This window comes from Agelaius tricolor, unplaced genomic scaffold (assembly GCF_023055355.1).
Source record: "Agelaius tricolor isolate 1412-34295 unplaced genomic scaffold, bAgeTri1.0.p SCAF_7, whole genome shotgun sequence".
Taxonomy (NCBI): domain Eukaryota; kingdom Metazoa; phylum Chordata; class Aves; order Passeriformes; family Icteridae; genus Agelaius; species Agelaius tricolor.
Genome location: NW_027269267.1, coordinates 3,185,413 through 3,211,911, shown reverse-complemented (window position 1 = coordinate 3,211,911; position 26,499 = coordinate 3,185,413). Strand labels below are relative to the sequence as shown.

The following is a 26,499-nucleotide window of genomic DNA, read 5'->3' as shown; positions in this document are numbered from 1 at the left end:
GAGTAAACAGTTATAGTAGTAAATACAATACTCTAACAGTAGTATACTCTTTATACTCTTTACAGTAGTAAATACAATATTCTACTATTTACAATAGTAAATAGAGTTAAATAATGTTTTATTTGCAGTTTGTATCAGCTTTCTCCTGTATAATTCACACTTCAGTGTATTTACTGGAGCTAACTCTTTCCAAATTAACATTTTGTTTTGTGTTCTTAGTCTCATGGATTGGGGCAGAAAAGAGGGAACTGTGCATTCAGTAGTGTCAGGCATGAGATGCACTGTGATCAGCTGTGTTTGTGCACACATATATATTTAATTTTGGGGAGTTATTTCATGAAAAAATCGCATGGGCTGCTGAGAAAGAACTCTTTATTTTCCTTCCAGTGTAACATCTTCTTTCTTTAGTTCTTGTTACATCATCCCTGCTACCTCATTATCCAAGCACATCAAGTTCCCTGAGGTTTCTCAGTGGAGGCAGGGAAGAATCCTTGGGGAGAAAGGGACCAGTGGCCATCTCCCCCCACACCTCATTGGTCTGCAGGTTTTCTTAGAAAAGGCTCTTCAGGAAAGCTTCAGACCACCAAGAGAAAAGATTTCTGGCATGACAAAAAGGGGAGGTGTATCCTGGCATCCTTTTTGTCTCACAGAACCAAAGAGGCAGAGGTAGCTGGTTGCATTTTGGTGGGAAAGGAGGAGGGATGGTAACTGAGAAGTCACTGGTGGCAGCCTAGTGCTGATCTTTGCACTCAGGTGACATCTGAAAATCAGCAGTAAAAAGGTGCAGATCACTGCCTGAACTCTGTGTTAGTGTTAATTCAATCATGAGTCTCAGGGAGCTTGAAGGGCCTGAGATCCCACTCCCCAAGCCCTGGGATTAAGGGGTGATCTCAGTTTTCACAGGCAGTAAGAGGCTGGAAGTGATGTCCTCACCTTTGCAACTGCAGAGCAAACTATGAATATTAGCAGAGTGCACCCCAAGGGCTCACAAACCTGGTGGATAAAAAGGAGGAATGTAGAATCCCAGAACAGAAACCCACAAGGATGAAGTCCAACTCTTCCCCCTGCATAGAACATCTGCAAGGATCACACCATGAGTCTTCAGATGAACAAACACTGATTTTTAGGGCAGCATGTGGCTGCTGGAGCTCAGCAGAGTCCTATTCCAGCAGCCAGGGAGGGTGGGAGCCTGCAGGCAGCCACCCACCCTCGCAGATCTGGGGAACTCCCATCCCTTTTCTCTCTCCCTTCTCCTCTGCCGAGAGGACCACGCATTTCTGGCCGTCAGCAGCAGATCTGGCAGGAGCACAGCCCACCCACACTGCCTCACAGAGCTCCCTGCCCCGAGTCTGGCTCAGAATTCCCCTCATTCCCTGATCCCTGGCCCCCAAACTCACAGCCATGGCCAGCTGGCCCAGCCTCCCCCTCAGCTTCCATCAGCCCCCGGGCTCACACAGAGCATCCTCGCTGGCCCAGGGCTGGGGATTGTCCCCAAAATCCAGGGAGGAGGGGTTGGACTGCACCCCTGCTCCATTCCAGGCCAGGATGGAGTCACACAGTGGGGATTGTCCCCACAGTGGCAGGGAGGAGGTGCTGGGCTGCACCCCTGCTCCATTCCAGGCCAGGATGGAGTCACACAGTGGGGATTGTCCCCACAATCCAGGGAGGAGATGCTGGGCTGCACCCCTGCTCCATTCCATGCCACAGGGCCAGGATGGAGTCACACAGTGGGGATTGTCCCCACAATCCAGGGAGGAGGTGCTGGGCTGCACCCCTGCTCCACTCCAGGCCAGGATGGAGTCACACAGTGGGGATTGTCCCCAAAATGGCAAAAGGGAGATGCTGGGCTGCACCCCTGCTCCATTCCAGGCCAGGATGGAGTCACACAGTGGGGATTGTCCCCACAATCCAGGGAGGAGGTGCTGGGCTGCACCCCTGCTCCATTCCAGGCCAGGATGGAGTCACACAGTGGGGATTGTCCCCACAATCCAGGAAGGTGGTGCTGGGCTGCATCCCTGCTCCATTCCATGCCACAGGGCCAGGATGGAGTCGCACAGTGGGCCACTGTCCTTTCACAGAGTCCCTGAGGCTGGAAAAGCCCTCCCAGCCCATCAAGCCCAAGCTGTACCCAGTGCCCACCTTGTCACTGAGTGCCACGTCCAGGTGCTCCTTGGACACCTTCAGGGATGGGGACTCCAGCACCTCACTGGGCAGCCCCTTCCCTTTCTCGAATTTGCACCCTTATGCACCTTGTCCCCCCAAAGTGACCCCTGGAGAAGGTGGATTTCCTCAGAATTCTGCTTTTGGAGGGTGCCCCCAAGCCTGTGCACTGCTGGAGGACAGAAGGAGTGTGGCAGCCTAGACCTGTTCTCATGCCTGGGGAGCCTCATCTCACATGGGATTTGTCCCTTCAGGAGTTTCAGCCCTTCCCACATTTCCTGATGGATGTGGGGTAGCCACAGGCACTGCCTGACTCACAAGACTCAGCTCCAGATAGCTCAGGGAAGGAATTGGTGCCAGCAGGAATGCTTGGCAGTGGGAACAGAGGGTCACTGTCCCTCCCTCTGGTGTCTGTCTGGCCTCCAGACAGACGTGATGGCACCTGATGGGCCCTGCTGCCCTCAAGAACCCCCATGCTGCCATGAGGAGGGTGGGAAGCACTTCCCACAGCTCCAGAGTGGGATTTCCACCAGGAGGAGTTGCCATGAGAGGGAGGGAAGTGGCTGGTGGGCATGGTGTCCCTGGATTAGAGGTTGTTGCCCACATTTCTTGGCTCCTGGTCCAGAAGGGACTTGGCTGGGTCCCTGAGTAAGGAAAGGAGGATCCCAGCAGGTCAGCAGGGCCTGGCTTTCAGTTTCTCCTCTCAGGGGCAGCAATTTTTGCTGCATTCAGCAGATCTCACCCTCTGTACCTCTACTGAGACCCCACAGACCTGTGCTGTGCTGCCCACCCTGCCCTCTCCTCTGTTCCCAGTGTTTGGTAGTGTTTGTGCTTCTGCCCAGCTGCACTGGGAGAGTCTCCCCAGGGAGAGTTCCCCCATCAAGTCCATCTATTTTTAAAAAGACCTTAAATCTTATCCAAACCACATCAAAGTAAGTGGAAATATTTTTTGTTGTTGCCTTTAGTGGGGTTTCAAGCAGGCCTGGAGCCCACAGCAGGACTTTGTTTGCCACTATGACCAGTGGCAAACCTCTCATGGCAGGGAAAGATCTAATCCAGTGAATTTTGCTATGAAACTCACTCAGAGTGAAAAAGGAAATAAAATATGAAAGAAACATTGCTATCCAAGTTTTGTTTTCTTTTTCTTTTGCATTATCCTTTGTATTATCTTTTTCCTTTCTCATAGAGAATTGTTCTTTCTGGTCACTGTAGGTAACTAACACCCTCAGGCATGATCATGCAATATTCCAAACATCTTTTGTAGGGATATAAACCACATTATTATTTGTACCATTCCGTGCCATCCTCTGCTGCACAACTGTTACAACTGTCCTGTCATTTGCTGACAACATCTGTCCCCATGGGTCCTCACCTTCAGTGACAACAGTGCTGTGCCTAAAAACTAATAGAACAGAATCATTGGGTTGGAAGAGACCTTCAAGATCATTGAGTCCAACCCAGCCCCAACAGCTCAACTAAACCCTGGCACCCAGTGCCACATCCAGGCTTTGTTAAACACACCCAGGCATGGGGACTCCACCACCTCCCATTCCAGAACTTTCTCACCCTTTCTGTAAGAAACTTATTCCCAACATCCAACCTAATTTTTCCTTGATGCATGAAACTGTTCCCCTCCCTGTGAGATGGACAAGCCCTTTTTTCCCTGGGGAGCCCTGTGCTGTCTGCCCTGAGGCCACTGTTCCCACTGCTGGGTAGTGTTTGTGCTTCTGCCCAGCTGCACTGGGAGGGTCTCCCATGGAGAGGTTCCTCTGTCCTGTCATTTGCTGACAACATCTGTCCCCATGGGTCCTCACCTTCAGTGACAACAGTGCTGTGCCTAAAAACTAATAGAACAGAATCATTGGGTTGGAAGAGACCTTCAAGATCATTGAGTCCAACCCAGCCCCAACAGCTCAACTAAACCCTGGCACCCAGTGCCACATCCAGGCTTTGTTAAACACACCCAGGCATGGGGACTCCACCACCTCCCATTCCAGAACTTTCTCACCCTTTCTGTAAGAAACTTATTCCCAACATCCAACCTAATTTTTCCTTGATGCATGAAACTGTTCCCCTCCCTGTGAGATGGACAAGCCCTTTTTTCCCTGGGGAGCCCTGTGCTGTCTGCCCTGAGGCCACTGTTCCCACTGCTGGGTAGTGTTTGTGCTTCTGCCCAGCTGCACTGGGAGGGTCTCCCATGGAGAGGTTCCTCTGTCCTGTCATTTGCTGACAACATCTGTCCCCATGGGTCCTCACCTTCAGTGACAACAGTGCTGTGCCTAAAAACTAATAGAAGAGAACCATTAGGTTGGAAGAGACCTTCAAGATCATCAAGTCCAGCCCATGTCCTAACAGCTCAACTAAACCCTGGCACCCAATGCCACATCCAGGCTTTGTTAAACACACCCAGGCATGGGGACTCCACCACCTCCCATTCCAGAACTTTCTCACCCTTTCTGTAAGAAACTTATTCCCAACATCCAACCTAATTTTTCCTTGATGCATGAAACTGTTCCCCTCCCTGTGAGATGGACAAGCCCTTTTTTCCCTGGGGAGCCCTGTGCTGGCTGCCCTGACCTGTCTCTGGTTTGCAGGAAGCGTTATCGGTGGTGAGCGAAGACCAGTCCCTGTTCGAGTGTGCCTACGGATCACCCCACCTCACCAAGACAGAGATGACAGCCTCCTCCTCCAGTGAATATGGGCAGACCTCCAAGATGAGCCCACGTGTCCCCCAGCAGGACTGGTTGTCACAGCCCCCAGCCAGAGTCACCATCAAGATGGAGTGCAACCCCAACCAGGTTAATGGGTCAAGGTAAGGAGGCGGGGGGCGGCTCAAGAACAGGGATTTTTGTGTTGGGTGTGGCTCAGTTGTCTAAACCTGCATCTTTAGCAGCATTTTAGATGCCTCATTATCCCACCTGGCCACTGCTGCCATCCCTGGGTGCTCCAGGTTGCCCTACCTTGACCTGCCAGCCATGTTCAGGTATTACAGAGGGTCTGAAATGGTGCTACAGGCACAGACTTCTCCTGAGCTCGTGCAATGCCTTTCCTCTGACTGCTGATAGATTTTGGATGTGAATTTGCTTTGCACACCAGGTGAAAGAGCACATATTGAAGTTAATAAAATGGGGATTTGCTGTAGCCTGGAGCAGCACCACTGATCCATCAAAGGGTGTGGTGTGTGTGATCTAACACTCCATGGAAGTTGTTAAATCCAGCAATTTGGGCAGTTGTTTTTGCTCCAAAGATAACCAAACAGGGAAACAATGGAATTAAAATCTTGTAATGGCAGAGGGTGTGAACTATTGATCTTTCCTTTTGTAGTCACTGTAAACATAATGCCAAAAAGTGAAGCTGGATTTAAGAACTCATGCTGAAAAAACAACATAAATATGGAGGCAGGCAGGGGAGTAGAAAGGAACAGAAAAATAAATAACTCAACAGGCAGTAGCCACAGAGTGTCTGTGTATTGACTGTTGTCTCAGGACATTTTTTGGGGGATGTCACTATAAAGAAGACTTGTGTCAATTAGTCTGCAAAGGTATTACAGTGGATTTTTGGATATTGACTGGTGCCTTTCCCAAGCTTAGGGCACCCTGTGGGACATCTGAAGAAACACAATGAAGATTTTTATTTTTTTTTAAGGAAGCTATCCAAACAAGTGCTTTCCTGTTTAAGATGCCTGACTGTCAAAACAGTTTTCCTTTGGTGTTGCTGAAGGGCAAAGGTCCAGAAGAGTCAGTTGCTGACAATTGTTGGTGATGTACCAGTGGAGCCTGTGCTTCACATCTCCCTGTCCCAAACACCTGTGTTGTGTTTTAATCTCATCTCCCAGGGTCAGTTGTTCAGGAAAACCTCAGCCCTGGGCTCTGTGGTTGCTGTTCACACTTGCTGTGCTGATGTGATGAGCACCACAAGCAGGGCAAAGTGGTCTGCCAGCTTATCACACCTCCCCTGTTCTGTGGTGAGGCTGGGAATTGTGCTGAAGTCAAATCAGGATTTCCAGTGAGCAGTCGAAGATTTGAGATACATAGAAATAAATGGTGAGCTGAAGTTACCAAGAATTAGAGGAAGTTTTCTTGTAAGGCTGCTTATTCAGAAGTTCTGGTGTCTTTAATCTATTCCAGTGTCTTTTTAAATTTTTTTTTTGTGCTAAGCAAATGCACAGGTATAATCACAAATGGTGTTTGATTCAAAATCAGTTTTACCTGCTTCCTGAAATTGCCTCTGAAGTATTTGTGCTGGCATTTCTGTTAGAGAACTGATCACAGTTTCCTTCAGTGTAAATTCCATGAAGTGCACTAGAGTAGATAATCAGAGTTAATTGTTGCTGAGAGGTTTAGGCTGGATTTTAGGGCAAGGTTCTTCCCCCAGAGGGTGCTGGCACTGCCCAGGCTGCCCAGGGAATGGGCATTGCCCTGAGGCTGCCACAGCTCCTTTGGACAGCATTGCCAGGGATGCCCAGGGTGGGATTCTGGGGGGTCTGGGCAGGGCCAGGGGTGGCACTGGATGATCCCTTCCAACTCAGGATATTCCATGATTCTAAATTTTCTCCTTCTTTTTGCTATTTTCTATTAGCATGTGCACGCACTGAAGCACTCAGGGTGATGCTGTGGCTCCCTGCACAGGAGGCGGCTGAGATTTCAGCTTCCAAAATTCCCCTTTGTGGATAGAGATGCCTGCATTTCCTTCAGAGCTGTCTGTGCTATCCTCATTAAATGCTTGTGCTTGTGGGGAGGGACCCTTCACCAGGAACTGGAGGGACAGGACACAGGGAATGGCATCCAAACTGGATGGGATCTTGGCAATGAGGAATTGTTCCCTGGCAGGGTGGGCAGGGGCTGGGATGGAATTCCCAGAGCAGCTGGGGCTGCCCCTGGATCCCTGGCAGTGCCCAAGGCCAGGTTGGACACTGGGGCTTGAGCAGCCTGGGACAGTGGAAGGTGTTTGTTTGTTAATCTTGAGGTTTTTTACATAAGTGCAGAGTTCCTAAATGGAGACAGCAAGGAAAATTCATACTTCAATACATTTCCTAAAGCATGATTTGCTGAAAAAGAAAAAAAAAGGAAAAAAAAAAGGAAAAAAAAAAGGAAAAAAAGGAAAAAATCTCTTAAAAGCTACCAAAGGAGAAAAAAAGAAAAAAAGAAAAAAAAGAAAAAAAAAATCACTTAAAAGCTACCAAAAAAAAAAGATTAGCAGAAAAACAAAAAAAAAAAAAAAATTGCATGCTCATACTATACACAAAAATAATATTTTTAAATTATAGTCATTAAAAACCACTGTTTATTTCATTAGAGATGTTTTATTTTATAGGCCCTAACTCAGGCCTGAAAAAATAGATCTTAATACTACACTTTTAATGGAGAACTAACACTGCCAATCAACAAAAATAAATATATGTTGTGGCATTTCTACATCTCACATACATGAGTGTAATATGTCGTGTTATTACACTCTGGGAATGGAAATGTGGTTTTCCTGCCAGTTTTAGGGAAAACAGAATGTGAATCAGATTGTGCTACCTTGCCTTTCTGTGAGTTACTTTGCATTTCCTTTTCTGCAGAAGCCTTCCCTAGTCTCTTCTTTTGCAACCCATAAAATTGTTTCCTTAAATGATAATAATAAATTATAATATTTCCTCACTTCTTAAAATGCTTTGTATGTTCAATATTACCACAAGCAGTTCCTGGAGTGCTTGGAGCTGCATTTCATTTTTTATTAAAACTGTACCTGTTCTGTTTAGACCCATTCTAAAATCTGAGTTGTCCCAGAGGAGTCTAGAATACAACCCCACATCTCAGAGCTGTGCAAGTGCTGCCCTGAGGATCTCCAGGGCATCCTCTGCCCTCTCACGTGGGCACCTGGATCTGAATAATTCAGGATGCAAAGCAGGGAATGAGATCCCACAAAGTGGTGGACAGGGAGAAGTTAACACTGCAATTTTTTGCTGTCCAGCTCTCCCTGTGTCAGAGCTTCCTGGCCATATATTCTGTGCTTTGGAGGGGGGTATAACATTTTGGGAGCATATTGAACCCCTCAGACATCCCCAGTTAAGCACCCACACAGAGAAGGAGTGTGCCCCCTCTGCCAGGACTTTCCCCAGACATACTTTGGCTGTAATTGCCCTACATTAAATTCCAAAAGTTAACAGTCTCAGAGCTGGCATTCCTGTGAATACCAGAGAAATGCCATTAGAATGAAATTAAAGGGTTATTTTCAGTGTGCTGCACAGGGATTAGCTACACACTTTTCTTTAACAATAACAGTATTTTTCAAGATAAAACCTGCAGCCCAGCACCACAAAATACAGTTTGGGGGCTTACCTTAAATTAAATAAAGCAAGAAAAGTTTAAATTAAAGCTATCATTTACCTGGCTGTTGTTGCATGTATAATACAGGTGGTACCAAATTGAGTTTCTCTAAGTACATTAATTCTGTTCCTTCCAGGTACATAAATCTAATGAGACCTTTCGTGCTACACTACAGTCAATCTTTCACCTGAATGTAACATTCCTGTTTCCTGCTATTTATTGCTCCTGGGTCAGGCCAAAAAGATTCACCCTGTAGTATAAATCTGGAGGTTGCATATGCCACACTGGTGCTTTGCTGTTTATTGTTCTTTATGTATTCCATCAAATTAGGCATGAGCAATTCTACCACAATGAGTGCAATTCATGTCGTGCATTCAGGGAGAAATTCACTCTGTGGAAATGCTCTCATGAGGCTCTGGGTACTGCTTAAACAACATTTATAAATCCATGGATTTCCCAGTGGTCTTGGACTACACTCACTCACGGGGCTTTGCCGTGCCCATGGGTGGCACTACACAAAGGTAGCTCGGAATAATGACATTTACTGTAGGTAATCCATCTTTTTCAGGCAGGCTGAAGTGGAACACAGAGTCTTATTCAGGCCACAGATAAATTTCTCTTGCCATGAGCAGCGTGATGATTTCATTGAAGAAGTATTTTGAAAGTTAACTGCAGTGAAAGCACAGCAGAAGCTTTCCAACATCAGCTTGGCTGATAGAGAAGTTTTAAAGAAATGCCAGAAATAATTAGTTGTCCTTAGGATTTAATCATGTGCAAAATGTTGATTTAAGTGCTACCAGTTGTTGCTTGAAAACCATTTGAGAATGAAATTATCACTTAATACATCTTTTGTGCTGGCTCTTTTGGGAAGTACCATTTTTCTTTGCGTGTAACTGCCTGAATTTTCATCAAAGAGCCTCTGTACTCTCCAGGTTCAGAATGTCTGACACACTGGAGGACTTTTCAGAGTCCAGGGTGAACTTGAGTTTCTTTGCTGGTGTTTTTTTTCTTTTTCTCTTGATGTAAAGTCTCCGAAGGAGTAGATTCTTTGTGCTATACAAGCCAGCAAATTGGAATGGGGAGCCCTTGAGGTGCCTTGTACCATCAGGATGTGTCACAGCTGCTGTGCCCAGGCATGGGCAGGGAGAATTCATCCATCCATGTGGAGCTCTGTATTCCAACAGATCAGCCTGCTCCCAGGATCCAGGCTGGCAGGCTTTAAGCTGTAGGAAGCATCTCTGCATGATGGTCTGATACTGGTGGATTTAATTGGAGCATTTAAGCAGCTCCACAGAATCACTGAATTGTGGGGTTTGGAAGGCACCTCTGGAGATCATTCTTGTTGCCAAGGCAGGGTCACCTTGAGCAGGAGACACAGGAACTCATCCAGGTGGGTTTGGAATGTCCCCAGAGAGGGAGACTCCTTGTTCTCCCTGAGCAGCACTTCCAGAGCTCTGCCACCCACAAGGTAAAGAAATTCTTTACCTTGGCATTCCTGGGGAACCTCAGCTCAGACTAAACAATAAGCCTGGCCCAAAGCCCCCAACAGGCCATGGGGTTGTGTCTCCAGTGATGCCATCATGATTTTTGTTACCTTTTTATCTACTTCTTATATATTCTCGATACCCTTAACATGCATACTTGCAATTCTTTAAAGCTAATATCTTAACATAATCCTAATATTCTACTAAGCCAAAAAAAACAAGCATCCTAATAACCTCACAATTAAAAACCAAAAAACCTTATGCTTAAAAAACCTATGTCTTAAAAAACCAAAGCCTCCTCTAAAACATATCATGTAAAGTAAAATTTAGCCTATATAAAAAAAATTAAAATAGAAAAATGTCATTCACTGCTATTCATTTAAGCTTCTCATTAAAACATCTTTGTTAAATATGCTAATTTAAAAAATCTGTAAAATTGTATATACAATCTATGATATATATACATTTCAGCATATTCCACCTTAACAAATTATTATACCATAAAAATCCTTGTTAAATCCCAAAATAAAAACCCTTTATCCTTTAACCATATCTAACTCTTAATACTAAAACCAAAGAAAAGGCATCACCAGCAGAGTCAGCCCCTACTGCAGCCCAGGGCAGAGCTGGGAGATGTGTCCTGAGAGGATGATTCTCCTTATTGGAGCTGCCTGTGTAAAGTATTATTAATTTTGGGTAATATTACACTGATTATCTCAGACTGATAATCCTTTTTCCCACTGACTGGGTGGTTGGTGGGGTTGGCTGCCTACAAAGATGGAAAAATGGCAAAGTCAGGATGTGTGACTGCTTCAAGAAGCTCCTCTTTGCTCTGAAAATCCACCAGCTTAACACGAGCACTTGCGTGTGTGTGTGGGCATGGTTTGGCTCTGTTCTTGAGGCAAACATCTTGCCAAGGGGAAAAACAAACTCGGCTCACTAATACTACAACTATTTTGGTTTTTTGGAAGCTTTTTGGGTTGGCAGGTGCTAAATAAGAAGCTTTCCAGTCCAGGATAATGGGCTCATTCATAATTATCACTGCTACGTTTGGGATTGACCACTGAATTCCCAGCAACCAAAGGCTTTCAGATGGGCAGTGAAATACAAAAATAATCTTCAAATAATGACATAGGACCCCACAAGAGTTGTGATCACTGTCATTATTTAAAACTATTGCCATCCTTGCTTTTTTATTTCCTGTTTACTGGGTCCAGAGCACTTACAGCTGATGGTGAGTTTTCTCCTCTGCCCTATCATTAGTGGGTGTTTTATTTTGATCAGGGCAGCATCAGTGGGGTTGTTCTGTATTTAAAGTTTAGGAATAGCCTTTTAACAGAAACAGAAGGTAAGGAAAAGTCCTTAAAAAAAAATTTGGCACCCTTACAGCCCCTTAGTGCTAATCATGAAAATCAGCAGACATTCCACAGACATGGGGGATTATGGTTTCCATACAAGATGTCACTTCTGTTTGTGCCTGGCATGCTCTATTTTCCTAACTTTCTATATGATCCCTGCCCACAAAAGAAGGCACATGTGGTTTGGGAAGGGCCCCATCTCCTGGTATTTCATATTTCACAAAACCACAAATACAACAGCCTTAAAAGCTCTTGAAATGAAATACAATTTGAGAAATGTAATCCATTACCATCATAATAGAATTTCTATAAAAATAATAAAAGAAAAACAAGAGAAAATAGGTCCTGAAAGTTATAGGCCAACTGGGAAGTCGTTGTGGCTTTGGCCTAGCTATCACCATGTCAAACCTCAGCCTTGTCCCAGGCAGCAATCTAATTGTAAATTATGTATATACAGAACATCATTTCTTAGCTTTGGCTTTTCGTGACCCCCTTCCCTGCTTTCCCTTTCTTCACTCCAACCTGACACGTAAGAAATATTGAAGTGTTTGCACTAATGGAGAAATGACAACGTGCAGTCAAACTTAAACCAGCTGTTTCCCCACACTGGGAGCACAAAGAGCAAAGCTGGGAATATTTATAGCTTGACTGGCCTCTAGTGAGCCAGACTCTGACTGCCTGCAATTTGCCACCATGGCCTTGAGGCTGGAAGCAGCTGTGGGTTGCAGGATGGCTGGGGAAAGCTAAGGGGAAGAAAACAAAAAAGAAAATGAAAAGATTGGATTGGCCAAAGTTACTGTTTGATTGGAGATGAGTGGTTGCTGTGTGTACAGCTCAGTGAAAAGCACCTTGTGTTGTGTTTACAGGAAGCCAGCAGCTCTGTCACAGGAGAAAGGAGCCAGAAGTGGCTCCAGGTGACATCTCTGAGTGACCCTGGGCCAGCCCCACGTAACCCTAAGCACCCACTGAGCCCAGGGCACCCCAAATAGGGGGGTTTTCCCCAGGTGTGGGTGCTCTGTTTGAGGGGGATGCCCCATCCCATGGCCATGGCCTGCTGGGGCTGCTGCACCATGCAAAGCCCAACATGGAGCAGGGCAGTGCCGTGACTGAGTGGCCATGGGGGGACTGCACTTCCCTTCTTTTTTTTTTGTCATCTTGGGACTGCTTTTGACACCTTATAGCAAAGATTAGCAGCCTCTCAACATGGTTTCAGCACCAGTCTAGGCAGCTTTAGCCAGTGGTGTGTTTCTGAGGGACTTCCCTGCCTTCCACAGACCTGGCAGCTTGTTCCCACCCTGGCCATCCCTTTTCCAGTTACTTACTCACCCACTTTTTTACTTTTTTGTGTACAGCTCTCCAGCCCAAGGTCACTGTGTGGGAGCAGATATTTTGACCAGTGTGAGTTTTCTGGCATTTTCATGGCTCTGTTGTGCTGGAGTTCTCTGTGGGAAATTCTGCTCTCACAAGAAGTCTTGGAAGGGAATCCAGAGGAGGCTCCAGGATGAGCAGAGGGATGGAGCAGCTCTGCTGGGAGGAAAGGCTGGCACAGCTGGGATTGTTCACCTGCACAGGAGAAGCTTTGGGCTGAGCTCAGGGTGGCCTTGCAGGGCCTGAAGGAGCTGACAAGAAAGATGGAAAGAGAATATTCACAAGGGCCTGGAGGGACAGGACAAGGGAGAATGGCTTCAAACTAACAGAGAGTAGGAGTAGATGGGATCTTGGCAATGAGGAATTGTTCCCTGGCAGGGTGGGCAGGGGCTGGGATGGAATTCCCAGAGCAGCTGGGGCTGCCCCTGGATCCCTGGCAGTGCCCAAGGCCAGGTTGGACACTGGGGCTGGAGCAGCCTGGGACAGTGGAAGGTGTCCCTGCCATAGCAGGGGTGGCACTGGATGATCTTCAAGTTCCCTTCCAACCCAAACCATCCTGGGATTCTGTGATTCTCTGACTGAGTGATGAGGCCTCCAAGACCACCCTGGAAATGCTTTTCAGAGTCTCAGCACAGGCTCCTTCTCACCTGGCACCATCTGGCTGTCCCCACTGTGCTTCAAAGTAATAAATTTTGGGGAAGTTTCAGGGTTTTTTTTCTTCATAGGCCACTTTTTCAGTGACAAATTCCTTGGGGAGGAACGCTGACCAAATTCACCACAACCTGAGTGGCTGCAGTGAATGAAGATGAGGCTGAGCAAGCTTTGCACTGCCCTCACTATGAGCTGACCTTGTAGCAGCCTCTGTAATCCAGGCTGTGCTTATTAAACTTGTGAAGACATGTAGATATTTGGAGAATACATTTTTCCTCATTTATTTCACTCTGAAACTCAGATATGTCAAACAGAGGAGTTTATATTACAGGAATGATACACCCTACACATGTAGGGTTTTGCTGATTCCTAATCTGAATTTCTCTGACACCTTGCATTTCAGCAAGCACAACACAGGTGTTTTATGTGGGGGAAAATAGTAGCATAGTGAAAAGGAAAAAATGTGCTTCATACACTATTTATGAATTTACATCTGCTTTCATCAGAGTCAATGACTGGCAAAACTCCAGTCAGCTTTGATAGGAATGGGTGATAAATTTAACTATCAAATCAACTTGATTTTAAGTAAAAAAAAGTAAACCCTGCTTTAAGGCGAGGCTTTCAGGTCTAAGGAGAAAATACTTTCTCAGCAGACATTTATCATCTCAAGACTGGACAAAGTGTTCTTGGGTACCATGACTGTGTGTAGTCTCACCTCTTTTTAATTTTTAATTTTTTTCCTTTTTTGTAAATTCCAGGTGTAACACAGTATATTTACAAAGGGCAAAAATAACAGGCAGCCGTGAAGAAAAACATCTCTGGTTTCATTTCAGACCTGGAGCTGGGGATGAATCACTGCAGAGCTGCACCCTTCATTCTGGGTACACTTTCCAAAAGCTGCTTTTCCACCCTGCTGCGCTGGTGGTACAGAAATAAAGCAGACTCACAGAAAGTCCTAAAAAACCCCTTTGTGGACAGTCACTCTCTTGTTGTTCTGGGCACTAGAAACACCATTTTCTAGCGTCTGCTTGCATTTTCAGTTTTGCTTTCTGTGCTGTAGAAGTTTGTTCCAGGCAGCTGAGTTAAGCCCTGGCTCAGTGGTTTAGGGCACTCTCTCAATTTGAAGTACCAGAGTAGTCCTGTTAAATCCCATGGAGTTGATTCCATGCCTGAAATTAAGCGTGGCCTTAGGAGATTTGATGGATGGGGGATTTGCTTGTCCACCCAGTGAGCTAAAGGGACAAAACTCTTGACCATCTGCTTCTGGATTTTAATGAAAAATTATGACTTATTTATGATCTTCTTCCCCACCCCTGTGTGTTTATATTCAGATCAAGAAAACCATCTCAGAAGCCCTGTCAGATTGCCAAAAGCTCTGTGCTACTGGATCTTCCACATCATTTACTGCTCAGTGTTTACAAGAGTGTTTTTAATGCACCATTGCTTCTAGGAGTGCTGTGGGCTGCTACTGATGGGATATTTCACTTTGGAGTCCCTTTAGCCCAAGTTTCTTCCCCCAGAAAAAAAACCAAAGAAACCCAAAATTAAATAACTGTGCCAGTTAAACTAAAGAATGTTGCTAGCTTTCTGTTTCCTAAAAATTCAATGAATAAGCCAAATAGTCTTTGTAACAGAATTGCTTTTGGGAGTTGGGGTCCACATCTGCACAGGTATAAGGGCAGGTGGTGGAGGATGTTTCCAAATGTCCATGATTTAAAGTGCAGGTTCACTCATGCCTTTATGCCATTTGTATTTGTGGAAGGGAAGCAGAAAAGGGCAACATTTCACTCACAAGGAATCATCACAAAAGCTCTCCTTCAGATTTTATGTCTGAAACAAAAAGCAGCTTTGTTTTGCTCTGTTTGGACAGAAATGGGCTGCATCCCAGGGTTATATTTAGTGGTGTGTGGTAGGAGAGCAAAACTAAACCTGAGAAAATATTGCCCAAGTGCTCTGGTTGTGAGAGGAAGGGCTGAATTCACCACCATGCAGTGGCAGGTGCTGACTGTGTTTTCCCTCGTGGTTGTTTTTCAGTCCTGGGGCTGACAGAGCAGTTGCAGGGCTTTTACACAGGGCAGATTTCATATGGGATGTCTTTAGAGGCATCCTGGAAAAAGTGTGTGAAGCCAACATTTTCCAGGCAACATTGGAGGCCCTCATCCTTCTCCTAAAGATGATGTTGCCAACCATTGAATGATCTCAAAAAAAAAAAATATTGCCAACCATTGAATGATCTCAAAAATAAAAAATATTTTATTTTTTAACTGAAAGTCAGCAGCAGCAGATTTTTTTCCTTAACACAGAAGGGTAAAATTAGTAGAAACACTGCATAGAAAAAATAATGCTATGCTTAATATTTTCTTTTAGTATTTAAGATGTACACTAATTTTTCAGCTTTCCAAGTGTTGGTTCTTTTTTTAAAACACTCATGTGAGAATTATACCTGGATTAGTTCCTGAAGCATGATAGTGCTGAGCAGTCAACACAACTGAGTCATAGGGCTTTGAAGGGCTCCAAGAGAGCTGGAGAGGGACTTTGGAAAGGGCCTGGAGTCACTGTACAGGGGGGAAAGGCCTTAAACTGAAGGAGGAAAGAGTTAGGTGGATATTGGGAATGAGGAATTGTTCCCTGAGAGGGTGGGAAGGGGCTGGGATGGGATTCCCAGAGCAGCTGGGGCTGCCCCTGGATCCCTGGCAGTGCCCAAGGCCAGGCTGGAGCAGCCTGGGACAGTGGGAGGTGTCCCTGCCATGGCAGAGGTGGAGCTGAGTGATTTTTAAATTCCCTTCCCACTCAACCCGTTCTGTAGTTCCATGATTCCATGAATCTATGACTTGCCTCTTGTTTAGTGAGACCACAGCACAATTTCAGGAGTTAAATGGCAGGACTAAAGGAAAGCTTGTTAGTAATGAGGTATTGCTGAAGAAACCAATCCCCAGCTAACACCCTTCTTCCCTTGCCAAACAAACTCTTTACATTTAAAGGTATTCCCCGTGGCCGAGTTCTTTATTTTGATTTTTGTAACAATTTTTCTCCCTCTGATGAAACACGTTGTAGACATTAAATTAAGGGACAAATATGTCTGTGTCTGCCAGAAAGAAAACTGTGATGCAATTAAAATGCCATTAGGGAAGCCCCTGTGGGATGTTAAACCTAAAGACTCCATTCAGAAAGCAAAGCCAAAATTAAAGAGGTGTCTGGTTGCAGATCCTCTGCAGATTTCCCTGTCTTGACTACAGTACCATGGAGACTGAGCTAGTCAGGAGCTGAAAGGTTTTTCCAGTCATGCGTGTGGTATTTTAAATCATGGCTTTGGCAAATGTTCCCTTTTTTTTGTGAGCCTTACGTAGAAATGTGAATACATTGCATGACATGAAGTGCAACTGAGTGTGGAACAACGGTGGCAGTGGAGGTGGGCAGCTCTCCAAGCCTTGGACTGCTTGGACAATGGCAACTAAGAATAGTTTTCCCCCAAAAAAATATGCAATAAGTGCATTTCTGTGTTTCTCAGTTGTCTGTGAGATGTTTGGAGAGGGAAATGCAGCTCCTTGCAGCCACCAGGCTGAACAAGGTCATGACCAAGCCTCCATTCCATGTCTGGAATTAAATTATCAGTATTTATAATTTCTGGAGAGATATGAGAGCCTGATCTTTTGGCAATAGAAATAAATCTATGGTCCATTGAACCTGGTTGGTGTTTTTAGACAACTGAAGGAATCTGCAGAGTCACCGGGTGGGAGGTACTGGGCTTTCCAGTTTTCCATTTCATTCCAGGTGATTTTCTTCTGATGATATTAATAAGGACTGGAATAATAATGGAAGCACACCTTTCCTGTCTGCCTAGGAATTCTCCAGATGACTGCAGCGTGGCAAAAGGAGGGAAGATGGTCAGCAGCTCGGACAGTGTTGGGATGAACTATGGAAGCTACATGGAGGAGAAGCACGTTCCACCCCCAAACATGACGACCAACGAGCGAAGAGTCATTGTGCCGGCAGGTCAGACCCTCTGCATCAAAACTGCAAGCTAAAAAAAACTGCATTTCCCTCAAGCCCACTAAGATTATTTGAGAGGGTTTGGAGAGAAGTAGTGATGAGGAGGAAAAGAGCAGTAGTTTGTAGGGGTTATTGAGAGAATGAGCTGAGGAGGATCAGTGAGGACACCTCCTCAATCTGTTCTTCCCTTTTCAGCAGCAGAATGGGCTGATAAGAGGCACTCCAGATCTTATCTGACTCCTGTAGCTCCTTCTTGGAGGATTTCACCCTAAAGTGAGCAAAAGGAAGAAGCACCTCCATTTCTTATCCCTTGGACAAGCTCTTGCGTGGGATAGAGAGAGAAAGGATCCCTGTAGCACAGGTTATCTTTGAAAATACCAAAAAGTAGCTTCTGTGGGATCAAGCAGGGCATGAAGAGCCTTTATGTGGGTTATTCTCTGAGTCTGGGCAGCATAAAATATTTAATAAGCAAACTGACAACTCCAGTGCAATGTAAGAGCACAATTGAGAAATTCTTGGTCAGCCTTGGCAGGCTTGGCTGTGGGATTCAACAGTTGATGGGACAAGGAGGCTGCTGCCTTCTTGTCACTTCTGGCTGCCTTGTTTTCCAAACAAACCTGGAATATTCTGCAGAATAATTAGCGTGCCTGTTTCCAAGTCACAGCATCCTGGCATCTGTGGGTGTTCCTAAACCACAGGACGGGCACAGGGTAAACTCAACACCTGCAGCCAGGAGGGAATGTTTTGCTGCTGGTTCCTCTCCAGCAGAGAGGTGCTTGTGTGAAATATTTCTGCCTCTGCCATGTTGCTTAATATTATTACAGTTTTCAGTTGCTTAGACATGCAAGAGTACTGACTGTGGCCAATTTTGCAAGCTGTGATTATTTCAGTTATTTGTCAAGAAAGGTGTGGACAAAGCTGTTGCAGTGTCCTCCTCTGCAATGGTGTTGTCAATTCTGTTCTGGAGACAGGAGAGTGATGCTCTGAATAATAAATGTCCTGCCAACACTGAAATGCAGAGCTTTTGAATGTTCCAAAACATTTCTCTCCCTAATGTTTGGCACTTTTTAAAAAAAGACCTTTAGTAATTCTTAGCATGGTTAGCTCAGCAAGGGATTTTTTTTTTTATTTGGTGTATTCCTGGAGGTGTGTTTGAGGTGGGTTTGAATGACTATCAAGGAGCAAGCTGGTCACAGTCATAGTCTTGCCATTTTGAAGTCACTTGAAGAAATTCATGGGCAAAAATCAGTTGGTTTTGATTATTGCATAGGCAGTGTGCAGGTCATGTGGTGAAGTTAGAAGTAAAATTCACATTTCCAGCTGTTGTAACTTTCTATTTATCATCATTAAGGGTTGTTTAAAAATTACAGACATAATGAAAATATTTTGGTAAATTTCCTGGTGTTTGGTTGTTTACCTCAGAGCAAAGTGAAGTTCTCAGAGTTCTTTGCTGTAGGTGTGGGCAATCTCATTCAGACCCAAGATTTGCCACCAGACTTGCATCCCTCTAGATTCTTGCTTATTTCATACCAGATGGAGGCATTATTTTAAGTGTTTTTGGTGGAATTCAGGAGGTCTCCACCTCTTTCAGACCAGCCTGAACAGCAGTGAAAATAGAGGGATTGGCCCTGAAGTTAAGCCATAGAAAAGCTATTTATGCCATTCATGTCCCAGATTTTCATGGGATGAACCTTGGGACCCAGTTGACCTCCACATGCTCCATTCTCAGCCTTGAAGATATCACAAAAACACAGAGTCATTAAGATGATAAGGAATAAAGTCTTGAAGAATTCTTTCCCCTTGGCTTTAATCTTTTCCCTGCAAAAAGTATAAATTCTTTGTGGTATGAGCTGAGGGACCATTGTGTTGGTTCCTCACTCAAGAACAAGGAAAGATAGAATGGGAGAGAAATAGAGAATGAGGTGTTTAGAGGGAAAAATTAAAAAAACCTTAAATTAAAATCAAGGATTAATTTAAAAACATTTTGCTAGAAATCTCAGCTGTTTGGGGTTCTTTTCCCCAGATGGTTTTCCAATACTTCAGGTATTGAGTGCAAAACCACGCAGGTGTAGCAATGTATAACACAGCAGCCTGGGGAAAAAAATGCAGAATATTTTAATATTCTAATATTATTAACTAGAGAGCCACTCTAGTTTGTGAAATAACTGCCTGAATCTGTGAGTGGTTATTTATCCTGTACCCAAGAAAGATTCTTTCAGACATGAGTGGAAATTTCACTTGAATAAAGATAAGGATTGAACAGAGAGTTTTGAAACTTGTTCAGCTCCAGCTTGCAGTGCTGTCAGTGGGCCAGAAGCTCTGTTAAAAATAGCTAAAAACAATGGCTAAAAGGGCCTAAAAACAATGAGGCAGAAGAGCTGAGTGGGAGAAGGAACTCACTCACAGAATTCCCAGAATCCCTGGGTTGGAAGAGACCTTCAAGACCACCGAGTCCAACCCAGCCCCAACCCCTCAACTGAACCCTGGCACCCAGTGCCACATCCAGGCTTTGTTAAACACACCCAGGCATGGGGACTCCACCACCTCCCCGGGCAGCCATTCCAGAACTTTCTCACCCTTGCTGGAAAAACCTTTTCCCTGCTCTCCAGCCTGGATTTCCCTTGGTGCAGCTCGAGGCTGTGTGCTCTGATTGTGTCAGTGCTGCTGGAGAAAGAGCCCAGGGCCAGCTGAGCACAGGCCCCTTTCAGGAGCTGTGCAGAGTGAGGAGGGCAGCCCTGAGTCTCCTTTGCTCCAGGCTGAGCACCCCCAGCTCCCTCAGGGCTTCCTCACAGGGTTTGTGTTCCCAGCCCCTCTCCAGCCTCCTTGGCCCCTCTGGATGCGCTCGAGTTTCTCAAGGTCCTTCCTAAATTTGAGGCCATTTGCTCTCCTCCTTTCCCTTGGGACATGGCAGCAAAGCCCAATCTCCCCTGAGTGCCCCTCCTGTCAGGGAGTTGTGCAGAGCAATTCCCAGAATTCCCAGAATTCCCAGAATCCCTGGGTTGGAAGAGACCTTCAAGACCATTGAGACCAGCCCAGCCCCAACTAAACCCTGGCACCCAGTGCCACATCCAGGCTTTGTTAAACACACCCAGGCATGGGGACTCCACCACCTCCCTGGGCAGCCATTCCAGAACTTTCTCACCCTTTCTGTAAAAAAACTTTTTCCTGATATCCAGCCTATATCTCCCTTGACACAGATTTGTTCCCTTGGCAGGCTTTGTTGTGTAGCACTCAGAGCTCTCAGCCCTCCACAGTTGCTCTCCCTTGCACCCAGCACACCAAATTAACTCCTCCAGCAGTCAGTGAAGGGGGGATTATTTTGCATGGATCCAGTGCCTCAGAATTGCCCTTCCCTGCCTGATTTTTTGCTGTGTGGCCCTGCAGACCCCACGCTGTGGAGCACTGACCACGTGCGCCAGTGGCTGGAGTGGGCGGTGAAGGAGTACGGGCTGCCGGACGTGGACATCCTGCTCTTCCAGAACATCGACGGCAAGGAGCTCTGCAAAATGACCAAGGATGACTTCCAGAGGCTCACCCCCAGCTACAATGCAGACATCCTCCTGTCACACCTACACTACCTCAGAGAGAGTAAGCCAGCCCTGCGTCGTGCCTGCAGTCGGTCCCAGATTGATCGCTCTGGATAATTGGGTTTTCCAAGTGTCTGTTGCAAATGTTGCTGTTCTTAAGAGCATGACAGGGAGGCCAGCCCAAAGATTCCCATTAATTTCACTCATGTTTATCAAAGAGAAGAATTAGGGACTCTTTCTAGGTATCCATCTCAGAGAAAAATTGAGTTGAAGCATACTGAGCAGGAAGAAAAAAAATTGAGTTGAAGCATATTGAGCGGGACGAAAAAATCACATGGGGTTCAGTGCTGATGTTTTTTCTGGTCACATACTCATTTCTTTCCATTTTAATTAAACAAGAGTGCAAACATTGATTCATAAAGTGAATTCCAGGCATGATTCTAAGGAATGGCAGGAGTTTGCTGTACTCTGGGTAGGATTGGGAAGATTCAACTGTATTGAATAAAAAAAAATTCTGTAAATTCATGGAAAAAAAGGAACAGTCCCTGAAGTCCAAATGCAAATTGATTGTAGTGCATGGCTAGAATTTCAATGGGAAAAAAGGGATTACCTGGATTGAGGGCTTTCACCTAAGCTTGAGGAAAATTTGCCTCAGTTTAAAGAAGTTAAAATGAACATGGTTTTTAGAGAAAAAAAACACCAGGCATTGCAACACCAGTGCGGTGCAGTCTCCTCCACACGCACACTGTCAATAACCAGCCAGAAATTTTGTGCATTCATAGCAATAAATTATGATATTGGACAAATGAATGCCCTAATTTACCCTGTAGCCCACACACACCTCCCTCCAAACTGCGGGCTGTTGATAGATTCACATTCAGGCAATCCTGTCAGGGGAAAATATGGTTTAAAAAGATAATTCACGATTTTTTTTACATTTTGGTGTTGCTTTTTGTTTTGTTTTGTAGCTCCTCTTCCACATTTGACTTCAGATGATGTTGATAAGGCCTTACAAAACTCTCCACGGTTAATGCATGCTAGAAACACAGGTAATGCTGGCACTGCTCCCACTGCTGTAGGTCATCATCTTCTAAAAGCACAGGATTCCTTTCCATGGGCTGCTTGCTAAAAAAATGGAAGTGGTAAATCAGGAGGGAGGCAAGAGAGTCCCCTCCCTGCTGTCTGTGTGTTTTCTGCACAGACACACTGAGAAAAGGTGAGATCACGCAGGGCCAGGTGGCGCAAAAATGGTGCAGAAATTTCTGGTGTCCTGCAAGAGGATGGGGTCCCTGACACAGCATAAAACTGCAGGTTTGGGGCCTTTCATCTGAGGATTTTTATGGTCCTTCTGTCCATTCTACTGTAAGATCTACTCCATGGATCCCTAGAAGCTTCTTGGAGCTCAGAAGTGCTTTGGGCTCTGGGGAATGGGGATGTCTCCCCTCCCATGACCTAAATGTTGTGGGAATAAATCAATAAAATTGCTCTTTAGGCAGTTATCTCATCTCATCTCATTTTCTAGCTGCTGTGGGACTTGAGCTGGGAATTCCACTAAGTCTGATCTGAATTTAAAATTATTTTTGTTGATACTCACCCTTCTGTTAATTTGGCCCAGAAAAGTGTTGAGTGTAGGCAGGAGGAGAATGACACATGCCTCATCTGTCTTTCAGGATGCAAATTAAAGTATTTATGAAAATAATTCAGAATCTATTTTGACTTGCTGTAACAGTTGTGCAGCAGAGGATGGCATGGAATGGTACAAATAATAATGTGGTTTATATCCCTACAAAAGATGTTTGGAATATTGCATGATCATGCCTGAGGGTGTTAGTTACCTACAGTGACCAGAAAGAACAATTCTCTATGAGAAAGGAAAAAGATAATACAAAGGATAATGCAAAAGAAAAAGAAAACAAAACTTGGATAGCAATGTTTCTTTCATATTTTATTTCCTTTTTCACTCTGAGTGAGTTTCATAGCAAAATTCACTGGATTAGATCTTTCCCTCCCATGAGAGGTTTGCCACTGGTCACAGTGGCAAACAAAGTCCTGCTGTGGGCTCTAGGCCTACTGCAAACCCCACCAAAGGCAACAACAAAAATTTTCCATTTACTTTGATGTGGTTTGGATAAGATTGAAGTCCTTTTTAAAAATAGATGGACTTAATGGTCTTTTCCATCTCTGGCTTTAGAGATTCTCATTTGCCAAGCAGCTTCCACTTGTGGATATCCAAGTGTTGTTCAGCAGTTCTGTGTGTTATCTTTTTCTCTATGTGTGCACTGACAATGATTTTCTGAAATTCATTTCACCAAAACGAGATTATCTGTCATTGGGGAGTGTGAATAATGGTGTGCATATGGGAAATCAGTTGTTCAATTTTCAGTGGGCCACAGAAGAGTTAGAAAAAAAGTTCTTGAAATCAAGCAGTAATTGACTTTTTTATCTTCCTGGAGAGGGTCATGAGAAGTCCATTGGTGTAGTCAGAGCAATTTCAATGCCTGAGAAAAGGGAGAGTCCATTTCCTACATCAGGCTCAACATTTCTCATTTTTTTTTCAATCTGGGGAAGATTAATGAGCTATCTGAGGGTCTGACCCAAAAGTCTCCGTTGAAAATACGGACTTTTCTGGGAATGCACTAATGAAGGCAAAGAGGTTTTATTTCAGGGGGTACAAAGCCACCTTCCCAGGTGGAGGTGGTTGTGGTACAAGGGATTTCCTGAGCTTGACTGTCTCCTTCTTAAAACAGATTTTGCACAGACTTTTATCCAGTACTTTGAATGGATTTACACAGATGTGAAAGATTATTGGAATGAACTTTTGTATCTAACAGTCCAAAGGCAGAAATTAGTTATTCAGATTCCTCACTCATTCACTCTACAGGAGGGGAAAATATTGGTGGATTTAGGGACTGTGGAAATGAATCTTTAGGTGTTATGTCCTCTTCTTTCTCTTCAGGAGGTGCCACTTTTATTTTCCCAAACACATCAGTTTATCCAGAAGCAACACAAAGAATTGCAACCAGGCCAGGTATGAACAATGACCACTTCTTGTGTGCTGTGATCTTACTAATTTCATCTCTTGAAATATCTCATTCTTTTTGCTTTTCATAAATATGAGACTCTATTTTGAACACACACATTATGTACTTATATCACATATATATGTGTCTATGTAATTGAGTAGAGTGAAATAATTAGAGTGAAATAATTAAGTAGAGTTTAATAAGTCCATTTCTTTCACAAAACTCTGTCTTTGAAGCAATGGTATCAACTTCTTAAAGCACCAGGGAATCAGAAACCTGAGCTCTGTTCTCTGGTTCTGTTGCACTGTCCCAGCACAGTCACCTGTCAATCCCCTTCAGCTCTCTGTTTGCAAAATGAGGAAAAAAATTCCCTTTTATTTGAAGTCTGTTGTGGAAAAACACCCTGAAAATGCAGAATGTATGCTTCTCCTACTGTCCACATTTTATTTATATTTGAGGCAAGCAGAACCCACAACAATCGGATTGTGAGTTTAAAGAGTGTTCAGTAAAATCAAAACATAAGGAAGTTCTTAAAACTCAAAATTTTGAAACCTGTGAAAGTTTTGTGGATGTGCTGATTTGTGAAAGGCTGATGGTAATAATCAAAGAATGTGAGGACATGGCTATGAAGGCTAAGATTTTCTTTTTATCACCCTTCACCACAAAAAATGCTGGAAAAATGCCTAAACTGGGCATTTGCTTTTCCAAGAATGAGTGCAGAGTACTAAGGGACATGAAGAAGAGTTGCAGCAAATACTGAATTTAAAGGAAACCCATTACTGAGCCAGAGGCAAAAATCCGAGTGCTCAGAAGGGGCATGCACTGGAATTGGCTGAGCTCTGGTGAAAAGAGATATTGGCACATTAAAAAAGGGAGTTTGAGCAGGAATTATTTTATTTGTGCTCTAGGGTAGAGTGCAGGAGGGTAGATACAGATATTATTTAATATAGCCTTGTATACATGTATATATGCATGTCTGTAGATTTGGTAATTGATAATTTGAAAAGAGAGAAAAAGAAACAACTACCAGTCCATTACATCAACAAATTCAACTTGTTTGGATCCTTGGAAATCAAACTCTGCTAGATTTGTTTGTTTGTATTAATGGCTAAAAAGGGAACTGCTGATCAGTGCATACATTTGGCTTTCATAAGGCATTCACCAAAGCACCCCACAACTATTTACAATAGAAATTAAATCAGTGTATCATAAGAAACAAATTAAGAACTGGCTAATTATCCTGTCATCAGTAATGGACATCTTAAGTTATTTTGGGATTGTTCAGCCTGGGAAAGAGAAGCTTTGGGGTGATGGAATTGTGGCCTGAAGGACCCCCGGGAAACGTGGAGAAAGAGAATTTCCAAGGGATGCAGGGACAGGACCCAGGAATGGCTTCAAACTGACAGAAAGTAGGATTAGATGGGATATTGGGAATTAGGAATTGTTCCCTGGCTGGGATGGAATTCCCAGAGCAGCTGGGGCTGCCCCTGGATCCCTGGCAGTGCCCAAGGCCAGGTTGGACACTGGGGCTGGAGCAGCCTGGGACAGTGGGAGGTGTCCCTGCCATGGCAGGAGATGGAACAAAATGATCTTTAATGTCCCTTCCAACCCAACCCATTCCATGATTCTTTGATTTTGTTGTTACTTAAACCCAGAGATTCCTATCCAGGATTCCTGTCCAGGTACCCAGGAAGTTCATTAGGGAGAAACAACTTGGCAATCAATTAACAACTGAAAACACAAGCTGATAAAGCAGCCCAAGGCACAATTTATTTGCATATCTTAGTGATTCCAAATTAGCCCCCTTCACTCATGAAGGAGCAACTTAACAGAGTCATCTTTATTTATGGCACAGTGGCAGCCAAAGTGAAAGTGGTGAACAAATGAGGAACCACAGTGGAAAATCCCATGGGAAATGTGGCTGTGCCATTAAAGACCCCAGCAGTGTGGCCTTGCATGGAAAGCTGTGTCAATCATCCCTTATCAAAAAGGTTTTTTGCAGAGTTTGGAGGTGCTTAGAAACGCCTGGGAAAGCCATGGGAGTATGGAAAAAAAAATCTTTGGAGCATGTTGAGAGATACAGAGGTTTGAAATTGTTCAAATCACAGTCTGAGGTTGAGGAAACTTGATGTAATTATCAAAATAAAGAGAGTGACAGAGCACCTGCTTAGTGTCAGTATAAGAAGAAGTGATATTCTAAATAAATTAAACATTTTCATGAAGCATTAAAGCAGATTAGGGTACCCAGGAGCTCTCAGGGACACTGGGAAATGTCAGCACAAATAGGGATGAGAAAACAAAGCAGAATTACGGAAACAATCACCAAACATAAATCCAAAGGCCCCAAACTCTCAGTATTTCCCAGCAGAAATGAAAATGTAACATAAGACCAGAGGGACCTGCTGTCCTGCAGGAAAAGCTGTTCCAATGGAGAGGATTTCAGGCAAAGGCTGGAATGAGTCTGTTTTCCACTGGACTTGAATAAAAATTGGGAAATTTTTTGTTTCCTGGCAAGGTCTATGATTTCCATATTTGTTTCATCCTACATGTGATAGAAAAACAAATGTTAATTTTCTCTAGAGGAAAAGGTTCTAAACCACCTATGAGACATGGTGAGCTCCTTCATT

General features: G+C 44.4%; 1 protein-coding gene across 2 annotated transcripts in view; it reads left to right on the top strand.

Moving 5' to 3' along the window:
• The window catches only part of ERG (ETS transcription factor ERG), a 65,243-nt gene that overhangs the window by 27,357 nt on the left and 11,387 nt on the right, over positions 1 to 26,499 (top strand). The window contains exons 2-6 of one of the 2 annotated variants that reach the window (XM_071430140.1): positions 4,755 to 4,972; positions 17,174 to 17,325; positions 20,707 to 20,910; positions 21,818 to 21,898; positions 23,806 to 23,877. In XM_071430140.1, coding sequence (XP_071286241.1) covers positions 4,755 to 4,972; positions 17,174 to 17,325; positions 20,707 to 20,910; positions 21,818 to 21,898; positions 23,806 to 23,877 — 727 coding nt within the window. The remainder of the gene's footprint in view (positions 1 to 4,754; positions 4,973 to 17,173; positions 17,326 to 20,706; positions 20,911 to 21,817; positions 21,899 to 23,805; positions 23,878 to 26,499) is intronic. The other variant, XM_071430142.1, reaches the window with a different exon arrangement.